Source organism: Camelina sativa, chromosome 1 (genome assembly GCF_030686135.1).
Source record: "Camelina sativa cultivar CO46 ecotype springtype chromosome 1, ASM3068613v1".
NCBI classification, from domain to species: Eukaryota; Viridiplantae; Streptophyta; class Magnoliopsida; order Brassicales; family Brassicaceae; genus Camelina; species Camelina sativa.
In genome coordinates this window covers 14,572,316-14,583,737 of record NC_141880.1, presented here as the reverse complement: position 1 = coordinate 14,583,737, position 11,422 = coordinate 14,572,316, and the positions used below count along the sequence as shown (strand labels likewise).

The following is an 11,422-nucleotide window of genomic DNA, read 5'->3' as shown; positions in this document are numbered from 1 at the left end:
CTGATATAAAACTTAATCATAAAATCTATATATTATTTTTTTTGAAGTATATTTTATGTTCTAATCTTATAATTATGCTTCTTTAAAATTTTAATTGCAATATCCCTACAAAATTGCACAAAATTCAAAAAGTAAAATATATTAAATTGACCAATTAGTTTTATTCTGATAAAATTGACAATATCTATAAATTTCTTAAAATCGCTACCAAATCAAGAAAGTTCTTCAAATCAACAAAATATCATATAAATATACAAACAATTTTTTTGAAAAAAAAAACTCTCTACCATCTCCCCAAAAATACAAAATATCATAATGATGCAAACATTTTTTTTTAATAAAAATCTCTACCATCTTCCTAACACTCAAAAATGTTCAAAAAGACAAATTCCGATATGAAAAATTCAAATTTTACAAAATGAGAGAAAAATCGGGCGAGTGAATCCCACGCGCGGCGATTTTTCTCTTCCAAACACTTTTTTTTTCTGATTACAACCTCTTGCACCGACGTCGGGTCCTCTGTCAATTCCGGTGACGGTGAGGACCCCTCGGCCCATGGTTCTTCATTCGTGACTCGTTGCATCTTCCCGGTGAAGCTGTTGGACGAAATCAAGGAAGCAGTGGAGAGGAGAAGAATCTGCGAGACACTGATGGTAAGAGCTCTACCGGAGGTGTTGCTACGCGGAGTGGAAGAGGGAGATTCACGGCGAGGAATGAGAGAAGAAGGTAGATAGATCTGGAGACCGGAGATTCTGGAGGTTTCACGGGATCGGTTATGATAGGGGAGGTAGTCTCCGATCCGGCGAAGCTACGCCACTATCGAAGGTCTTCTTATCTACTCCCTGCTGCCTCTCTCTCTCACGACTAAGCACGGATCCTCCACGACAAAGGACAGATCGGATCTCTTCCTCCTTCTCAAAACGGGTCTACGGTGGCAGGATGGCAACAGATCTTGGATCACCATCATCCAGGCTCACCGGAGGTCCTGTTCTGATTGAGTATCCACAAATGTGGACGGCGGCTGCAAACTAGTTTTTCGTTTGTAGATTAGGGTTCACGTAGTCCCGGTTTAATCTGGTTCGTGAACCCGGCCGGTTTTGTTTTTCCAACCGGTTTAGTCTGGTTTGATGTAAATGAGTTGGACCTCTTGGGGTTTTTGTATGGGCCTATTCTGGAAGTAGCCCATTGGACATTATATTTTTATAAATTGAATACCTTTTAACAAAAAAAAAATTCAAATTTTCACAAACAAACATAACATGCAAACTAAATTATAAATAATTTTAAAAATATAGGTATGCGGTATACGGTAGATTAAAATTTAGTATGTATATAACAATCGTATTCATCATGCATGTTAGAGTTTGAATTTATACTAAGTAATACTAGTTGCTAGTTAATACATGTATTATTAATAAAAGAATTCATTGGAATATTTCGGTATGTTTGAGTTTTAAAAAATGTGGATACAAAAAACATGCCTGTCGTTTACAAAAACTCTATATCACTCGTGCCGTTTCAGTGACATAAAAATGACATGCATGTCTAACGTCAAACACTAAAAGAGATAGCCAAATGTGGTCCACCAGAGGTTAGTATACTGCCGAGAACAGAAGATCACTACTGACACCGATCCATCTATTCGCGTTTTCCCCATTGGGTGCTTTATCTCTTCGGCTCAAACTTCAACGAATTAAAAAAAAAAAAAAAAGAAGATATTTCCAAAAATTATTTGTTATATCTTCTTCTTCCACACGCTCTTCTCACTCTGCTCAGTCTCCGAGAAAATAACAATGGCGGTACCGGTGGTGGTTGACGCTGATTACCTCAAGGAGATCAATAAGGCTCGCCGTGAACTCCGTGCTCTCATCTCTAAGAAGAATTGCGCTCCGATCATGCTCCGATTAGCGTAAGTTTCCATTGACTACGACGACGAGAGGGTTTTGAGAAATCTCACCATTGTTGTGTGAATTTGTTTTCGCTACTCAGTGATTTTGATTTGTTTTGAGTTGTTGTTTGTCTTCGTTGGTTTTGTGAAGGTGGCACGACGCTGGAACTTATGATGCTGAATCGAAGACTGGTGGACCTAATGGTTCGATTAGGAACGAACAGGAGTATAGTCATGGTGCTAATAGTGGTTTGAAGATCGCTCTCGATCTCTGTGGTTCGTTTTTTTTCGTTTTACAATTCTGCGTATTAGGGATCAGATACTTCGTTTTTGGGGATTAGAGTTGATTCTGCTAAGTATCACATAATCGTTTTATAAACCGACCTTAATTAAAATGACTATGTGGTGTTGATGTATCAATTTGCCTTTGACATTTCAGAGGACGTGAAAACTAAACATCCCAAAATCAGTTATGCTGACTTATACCAGGTAACTAGAAACGAATTTTGCAATGAACTTTTATGATTTGCATAGTCATAGAAGTAAGACTCATGGTGTAGAGACAGGGGAATTGACAATTGTGTAAACTCATCAAAATGTTAGTGTGTTAGATAAATTCGGTTGAGTTGTGTGATTGCGGTCCTCAGGGTGTAGAAACAGGGGGACTTGACAATTTGTGCTTCATGATTGAAATATTTGGCGTTTTTGCAGTGTGAAAATGCTTGTCACATATGAAAAATAGTGGTCTTGTTTTGTTTTGTATTCTATTCAAATGTAAGAATCATGGAGGATTTTTACAAAACGTCAATTCCATTTCTGTGCTAGGGAGATGCACTCACCAAAGACCATAAAAAAGTGCCACTTGATCGTCGATTGTAAATTTTTGAAAATTTCCTAAATTTGGCTGTGTCAGTGAAGCTGCATTACCATTTCGATTGGTTTCCTTACACTGTTCACTCATCATTGGTTTCCTGTTTTAGCCTGGACTTGCATGTTTTTGCTTTCACACCTATATCACATTTTCTAAGACTGTACATACCATGATTTGTACCACCGTTTTTTTCCTTTGGTATCTTAATGTTAAGGCTATAGCTGTGAATTCCTAAAACAAATGTTCACAAGCAGGGCTGCTATTATCTTACAGCTAGCAAATTTCGGATCTCAGTCATTCACATGAAATTGATTCTGTCATTTTCAGCTTGCTGGTGTGGTAGCGGTTGAAGTTACTGGTGGCCCTGACATCAGTTTTGTTCCTGGCCGAATAGTAATACTTTCTTAGCCAATATGATGAATGGTATTACAGCTTACTTCCAAATGCAATTAACTATATATTAGCTGTATGTTTCACTCTTATAGGATTCAAATGACTGCACGGACGAAGGAAGACTTCCTGATGCTCATCAAGGTTGGAGGAATTTTCAATTCATTACATACACGCGTTTTACAGAAAAAAAATATAAACATAGATGATGATCACATGGAATACTTGGAGGGTCGTGGAGTTTCGTACAACAAAATCTTCAAATTTGAATGTTATCTTCCTAAATGAGGGTTTGAAGTTATGCCTGGTATTTTGCATGTAGGTTTCAAACATCTCAAAGATGTCTTCTACCGGATGGGGCTGTCTGATAAAGATATTGTGGCACTCTCAGGGGCACATACTCTGGTAAATTCTCTGTTCCACAATTGACAATGGTCATTTGGCTTTATATATATGATATGTATGGGGTTTTAAAAAAAATTAAATTTCAACATTTAGGGAAGAGGTCATCCAGAGCGATCAGGGTTTGATGGACCATGGACTCAAGATCCTCTTAAGTTTGATAACTCATACTTTGTGTAAGATCTTCTAAATCAGTGGGCATATTGATTTTGTGGGAGACACCTAGTTGTTTTGTTTACTGAATTGTTTAAACCATGATCACTGTTGGTACAGGGAATTGCTGAAAGAAGAAGAATCAGAGGGCTTGCTGAAACTTTCAACGGACAAGACTTTGTTGGAAGTCCCGGAGTTCCGTCACTACGTCGAGCTTTACGCAAAGGTATAATTATGAGAGTCTATCTTAGCCATGATTATGATGCAAGTGGCGTTTTGTTTCTTAACAAGTATAAGTTTCTAAAATTTTGTCCCTTAACAGGACGAAGATGCATTCTTTAAAGACTATGCAGAGTCACACAAGAAACTCTCAGAGCTCGGGTTCACACCAACATCTTCAGTCACTAAGGTGATAACAGACAACAGCGCGGTGCTGGCACAGAGTGCAGTCGGGGTTGCAGTCGCTGCTGCTGTGGTGGCTTTTGGCTACTTCTATGAAATTCGCAAAAGGATGAAGTAAATAAAATAGAAATAAGAAACGATTCTCCTTTTATATCTCTTGTTTTTTTTTTGGAGTTCATGTTTGGTAGTGATGGTGGTTCTTCCATAATTGTCATAACATGTTTTGGTTCTTATGAAGAAAATTATATTTCATGAAAATGGTAAAATGATTTAACTCTAAAAATTAAGATTAAAAACATTATTTAGGCATTTAGTCATTTTTCTTATAATAAGTATCCGGATGAGGATGTAATTAGCCTAACAGATGAGTGTTTATTCAATGCATTACCGAGAAGAAGTAGAACAACCAAAAATGGAACATAATATAGTATTTACAGAGTTGGACCTAAGAATTTCGGGCCTCAAGAAGAAATAGAATCATATTTTTCATAGTAAATTATACACCTAAAAATAATATCTAAAAAACTTCTTGTTTTTAAAATATAGTGTAGATTTCACCTAAGAATAGTTAATGACAATAACATAAAAATACATTTTTAACCATATTCAACATCAATGAGTCAAGGCACCGGGAACTTGCTAATTTCAATATTTCTAGTTGCTAACATAATCAACCTTACTTTTACGAATCAAAGTTGGAAGTTCATTATACATCACGTAAAATTTTCAAATTTATCTCCTACGATAAAACTTTCTAATAGACTCGGAGATTGTGGTGGGTTTCTTCAGATGGAGTAAAGTGATCTTGATCTATTCATTTTCCTAGTACATTGTTATGGCTTTATGTCGAAATATTGGATAGTTCATATATCTAATTTTGTATAGTGAAACCATTGCGGACAGATAGCAAACTATGTGTTTTTTTTTGCTCTAGTAGATTTTCATTTATTTGATTATATGCCAGGTTTTGTTAATTCGTTTATGCTCGATGATGTTGCTTTTATATTTCCGATGCAACTTTTATATTTTTTTTTCATAAAAAATTGGCATACAAAAAAAATGAAAAATCTCTTTAATTCTTAATTTTTTTTTACAGCAAAATGTTTTAATTTATAAATTCAAAAAATGGAACAAAAATCAATGCATAATTTACATATCTACAAAACATAATTACATTAAGTATAAAAACGTTCAACGAATCCTTAGTTTTTCTTGTCATGACCACACTTGACTTGCACAGCAAGCTTCCTCGCAACTTTGGGGCATGAATCCTTTTTGTCTTGCTGGAACGTACTCTTGTTCACCGGAATCGCACACTGTGCTTTGCCCAAACAGTACTGCCAAAAACCAAAAAAAAAAAGTTTGCGTTACGTCTTTCATGTAACATTAGCTACAATTTACAAACATAAGCCAAGTTTTCATTTTTACCTTCTCGACGACTTGCTTAGAGACAGGAGCATTACAAGTTCCAAGAGTGAAGTTTCCACAAGTTCCATTCGGATTACCAAAGCTAGCGAATTCCACAGCGGAGATCTTCTTTGTGCCGGAACATTTGAGTTTAGCCGTGAGTTGCACGTCATCAGTGATGGCTTGGACTTGGTCATTCTTCCTGGTCCAGTGTCGGACACTAGGAGTGTAGTTTTCTCCAATAAAAGAACATACCGTGTCTCTATTGACGATTACAAAGTCAATGAGCTCTGGCTTCACATTCGGTTCTTCCTCGAATATAACTAGAAGGTTTTTCTTGGGCTTCAAGAAAGACCTAGGGATGTGATACTCAACTTGGGTAGGCTGTCCTAAAGGCGATAAAAACGACATCCAGTATCGACCAACACCTTCTCCGTTCACCCAAATCAAACCTTTACCCATTCCATTCATCCTAATTGCTGCTGCGCTTTGGCTCTCTGGCGCATCAAAGTATGTCTGCAATATCTCAAACATTTGTTCATTAGATCACAATTCTTGTTTCTCAAGGTACCTCAAAATTATTTGCTGAAAGTTTTTGAGTTTTTTCCCACCTGGTACCATGTAAGCCCTGGTTCTTTTCCTGAGAGTTTCTGCCATTTAACCTTCTTCAATCCTTCCTCGGCGTGGATTCCAAGCCTTTCGCCTTCCATACCCACCTGTAGATTTTGAAAATAAGATCAACATTGCCATGACAATCGAGGTTAAGTAATTAAGATCCATGACAAACCTTGTTTCCCCATTTGAATTGTTGAGTGAGATCAAATGGTCCAGAGCTCAAGCCTAAGATAGAAACACTACGTGGACCTGTGTACCTATGCTCCATGTAAGATCCACTATCCTGTTTATACAAAACATTCATATATCAAAACTGAATGTTGTTGTTATTGCTAAATCTTTTTAAGAACATCTATGTTAAATTCTTACTGGAAATCCAGTTAAAACTCCCAGCATGGCGAGGTGGTTCTCTCCTTCTTTTAGAGAAACTGGCTTCTGAAAGACGAAACTCTTCTCTTCATGGCTACCATGTCCGTTTCCTGAACAAGCTCATTACTTAGGTCAGATTTTTTTGTAAATTTTAACCAATCATCAAAATGTTTTAGCCCATCGATGGTTCTTAATCTTACCAAGGTATTCTCCATTGAGCCATACATGCAACGCGTGGCCAAGACTAGCGATCCTTAGAGTAGGCTTACCTCCTTTCTTCTTAGAGAGATCACTGTCATCTATTTTAAAGCTGCATGGAAAATTAAACAAAGTGATATTTCCTATATATATATATGTGTGATGTGTCCATTATGATTTTTTTCTTCTTCTTCCTTTTTCATTTCATAAGAGATAGTCCAGTTATATCCTTACTTACCTTGTAGTGTACCATCCGTAATCAGTCTCGTCTTTGGTCAAGCCGTAGAGCTCAACGGGCACATAAGAGTCACCCTTGATCTTACTTGGCACTGTCTCAGCAAACACTTTGAAATCAAAATTCTTATTCGCTTTTTTTGACTTCATGTAGTTTCTTGAAGTATGATGAGAGACGATCTGAAACAAAATAGCAACCAAAATAAAATAAAATTCATGATTCATTTTCTTTTTTCCTTTATGGATTTTTTGAATGTCATTACCTCTGCGGTGTTATAAACAATGATTTTGCAGTCAGGGAGAATACTGATGGAGCGAGGAGGAATAACATATTCCTTGCCCTTAAATTTGATATTTTCTGCAGATTCTGTGTTGTTGTTCGCTAGAAAAGCCGCACAAACTTTTGTTCCAGGCTGCTCGTAGTATCGAATCTGCAATTACAAAACAATACATAAATATTTTCTAAGAAAGATTCAAAATTTTGGAATCTTCCACTATGTATATAGAAGTCATTGCCTCTGTTTCATTGCTAGGCCTCTCGACTCGAGGCTGTCCCCATAGAAGTGCCTTCTTGCACAAGTTGAGTGCGTTGTGAAGATGCTTGAGATGACCGTACTTAGGCTCTTTTTCCAATCCTAGTATATAACAAGAAAAGAGCAAATGAGAACATACATATTAATCTGTGATTCAATTTTATTTATTCACAACGATCATATGCTATAATTGTTTTTTTATTTAGTTTTACCGTATTCATCAAGAGGTGCATCATCGTAGTAACGAGTGGTCACATAATGTGCAGAGGTTCTTCCAAAGTTGGTACCTCCATAATACTATAGGAAAACAAAAATTGAGTAACATTCACAATCATATAAATCACTTGTTATTTAATTCGGTTTTTTGGCCCCTTACCATGTAGTAGTTAACATGGCTTCCATTCTTGGAGAAAAACCGGGCAACAGAAAAGGCAATATCTTCTACAGATCTTTGTGTTGGGGGATCGCCAAAAACTCGGAACCTACAATCAAGTTACAAGACATTTTATGCAATTGTTTCATGAAGATACTAATTAAGGAGTTCAAGTGAAGAACTCACTGAGTAGTCCAGTTCTCTGTCCATAAAGACGGCTTGTTGTCTTTGTTTGGACCAGGGAATGTATCACCGCAATGTCGTCCGTTACAAGCGTTGATCTGTTAGAAACATTGAAGTTTTCTTGGTTTAATGTTTTGTGATTTATGTTTTTATAATCATTAATGTGTTATAAAAGATGACTTACCATAGGATCAGGAGCATCATTTTGCTTACACATAACCCATGGGATCCCCAAATCCATCGAGTGTACCAACTTAGATGCCCACTTAATGTACTTTAATCCATCTTCTTTATATGCTCGTTGAACTGCACTATACTCATTCTCTATCTGAATCCAATTCCCAATTTACAAAATGTTATGATTTATATATCTTACAAAAGTGTTTTTAGGTTTTATTCTTTATGTTTTTTTTTTTTTTTTTTTTTTTTGTGGTCAATGTTACCTGTCCTAATATAATGGGACCTCCTTGTGAAGCAAAAAGCTTCTCCTTCTTCATCATGTCAAGTATCACCTTAACGTACCTCTCTGTATGTTCCTACAACCAATCGTATTCTCCAATTTCTTTAATTGTTCCATCATCACACACATATCTACTTATCATACATACACATATGTGCATATTACTAAGATACCTTGAAAGGTTCATTATCGGTACGGAAGAAGATCCCGGGAACTTCTCTCAGCCAGTAAGGAAGTCCTCTGATGTTTCATTATAACCATAAACCATAAAACATGTCACATTATAAGAGACTTTTAATTTATTTGAATTTTGAGAGACTCAAATAACATAAGAAAGAAACATACCCATGAGTCCATTCAGCTTGAATAAAAGGTCCAAGCCTCAAAGTGACATACATACCGTTCTTCTCAATCAATTTTATGAACTTCACCAAATCGGATCTACCCGAAAAATTGAACTGTCCCAAACAACAAAAGAAAATTTCCTCAAAACAATGAGATGAATCTTCTCTCTGTTTACTTTTTTTTTTTTTTTGTTAATATTTTACATTACCTTTCCCTGCTCAGGTTCATGCACATTCCAAAAAACATATGTCTGAATCGTGTTCAACCCGCCTTGTTTCGCTCTCTTGATGATGTTTGGCCACATCTGAACAAACCCCACATCAGATATTCTCAAAAATCAAGTCAATACTGAAAGATAAAACGACTTTAACTAAGTATTGTATGGATGATTTACTTCAGGAGTGCTACGAGGGTAATGTATGGAGCCAGAGTAAAGGAGTTCTCTATTTCCATTGATGATCAAAGACGTTCCATCATAAGTTACTTCTTTCTTTTTATCAACCGAAGTCTTCTTCTCTTTCTCTTTCTCTTTGTCATTGCTTGAGAGAGCTCTAGAGAAGGAGAGGAGAATCACGAGAATGGCTAATAAAAGCCATGAATGATCAGAAGAATGTATTCTCATTTGACTTTTTTTTTTTTTTTTCTTTTTCTTTTCTTTTAGTTTTTTAAACCCACCCAAAGGGATCTCTTCTTTGCCGGAGGAATTATAAAAATGAGGAGAAGTCAAATTATAGACTCTTAAGAAAAAAGAAAAAGAAATAAGATGAATGTTTGGTAGAGAACACAAGGTTTCAGAGAAATTCACGCATCTTAGTTTGAGATTTCACTTTTTGTTTATTTCCTTATATTCTCCTTTCATTTTGTTTTCGTTGTTTCGTTATATTTTCTATCTTTAGGGTTTTTGTTTGAAGAGCCTAATTTGGTGGGCAAACACACAATGTCTTCTCTCAATCAAGGGCTCTCACCACCAAAAGGAAATTGTGAGAGAATGCTTATGTTGAGATCGTACGTAGACACTTGGTTCATCTTAACAAACATATATCTTTATTTCAATTTTATTTTATTTTATAAACAGCACTTTTGGATCTTCATAAATCTACTAAGCTTTGTATAAATGTGGATTCAGTCCATGGGAGATGATATAACAAAAGGTCCTTCAGATGATCACAGATTTTTTTTCTTTTGAAAAAGGTTTTATTAATCACTATCTAAACCTTTAAATCCCATAACGGCTAAAATTGTAAAACCCTTACGTATGCTCCATCATATAACATAAAAATGCATAAATGCTTTGACCGCATGGTTGAAGATTCAAGGCAAAGCAAAGAATATTTGATAAGAAAAAAATGTGGCTGATTTTTAAAGTAATCAACTAATCACCTTTTCAAGGCTGATATGTAGTGTTTTTGGTGTCTTTTGTCTTTCATTAAATATTTGTTTTGAGTCATTTGTTGCATATTTGTCTGTTTTTGTGTTTTTTCGATCTTTTCTTGAGTTGTGATTAGGTGTGGAAACGATGTGATAGATTTGGAGTGTTTTGGTTGGATTCGAGCTTATTTGGAGTAAAGAAGCAGGATGTGACTTTTGGACATCTTCAAGTTGAACTGAATCGTGAAGTTTATAGACAAGTATGGTGAAGTATACACAAGTCTGGTGAAGTCTACACAAGTTTGGTGAAGTATGTACACAAGTCTTTTGAAATCTGAAGTAGTCTGGTGAAGTTTATGGACAATTTTGCTGAAGTTTGAAGAAGTCTAGTAATCCAGACACTTTTTTCATTTTTTTTTTTAATTTTTCTATTCTCATTTTTATTTTATTTCTTTTATCTTAATAAGGGTATAAATATCCCGAAAACCTAATTAGTAGGACATTCTATTTTTCTGAGTTTTTCTGCACCGTGAGACTTTTGTAAACCATTTATGTAGATTAGAGATCCATCATTTTTGACAATTTGGAGAAGATTTCTAAACTCTTTCTCATTTTATTTCATCAATTTAATTATGTTTTTCATCTATTTGTGTTGTTGTTTTCAATATGTGAGTAGTCACCTAATTGGGTTTTAGGCTTCTAAGTAGGGGATCAAATGATTTAATGGTTTAATTGTTGCTTGGGAATTCTAGTTTTCGATAGAATGCCTGAACTAATATGAATTGAGCAATATTTCTCCAACCTGCGAAAGTTGATGTTAGGGGATATTGTGAACTTAGTGAAATTATTTGATAATACAAATTTGATTAGGAGATTACAAATGAAAATTTAGTAATCAAGTAGTCAAGTTTAGTGATCAATACCTTGAAATAGGGTTAGTCAAATCTTGTGTTCATGTTCTAGAATGGTTGTTAACTATTGAATTTCTTGTTTCATTTTCCCATTGATCATTAATCACTGAAATACCCTATAGGGTAATGTTTTAATCCCATTAGCTTTAGCTATTTAGGACTCTTGCAAATCTTTACTGTATCATTAGTGCTTGTAGATTCGACCCGGCATATACTAACTCACGATTAAGCTAAGTGTATCAAAATAAATACTCGAGCAATCAAAGGCAACAATTTAATTTGACGAACTGAATTGTGCATAAAACAAGGAAAACAGCCGA

The 11,422-nt window shown here is 35.5% G+C and overlaps 2 protein-coding genes across 2 annotated transcripts; one reads left to right on the top strand and one right to left on the bottom strand.

Moving 5' to 3' along the window:
* Positions 1–1,602: 1,602 nt before the first annotated feature.
* On the top strand, positions 1,603–4,364 carry LOC104792024 (L-ascorbate peroxidase 3). Its single transcript, XM_010518048.3, has 9 exons — positions 1,603–1,909; positions 2,040–2,164; positions 2,328–2,377; positions 3,087–3,152; positions 3,245–3,293; positions 3,472–3,554; positions 3,648–3,727; positions 3,825–3,930; positions 4,027–4,364. Exons 1-9 carry the CDS (start codon positions 1,794–1,796, stop codon positions 4,222–4,224), a joined length of 873 nt encoding a protein of 290 aa, XP_010516350.1. The 5' UTR covers positions 1,603–1,793; the 3' UTR covers positions 4,225–4,364.
* Positions 4,365–5,162: 798 nt separating this feature from the next.
* On the bottom strand, positions 5,163–9,680 carry LOC104792009 (beta-galactosidase 13). The gene is made up of 18 exons (XM_010518037.3): positions 9,218–9,680; positions 9,032–9,127; positions 8,824–8,936; positions 8,652–8,718; positions 8,462–8,554; positions 8,203–8,346; positions 8,022–8,116; positions 7,839–7,944; positions 7,675–7,759; positions 7,446–7,564; positions 7,193–7,360; positions 6,934–7,109; positions 6,698–6,807; positions 6,498–6,607; positions 6,301–6,411; positions 6,125–6,229; positions 5,535–6,029; positions 5,163–5,443 (listed from the first exon to the last, which is right to left on the bottom strand). The coding sequence occupies exons 1-18, from the start codon at positions 9,443–9,445 to the stop codon at positions 5,309–5,311; spliced, it is 2,556 nt and encodes an 851-aa protein (XP_010516339.1). The 5' UTR covers positions 9,446–9,680; the 3' UTR covers positions 5,163–5,308.
* Between the last annotated feature and the right edge of the window lie 1,742 nt (positions 9,681–11,422).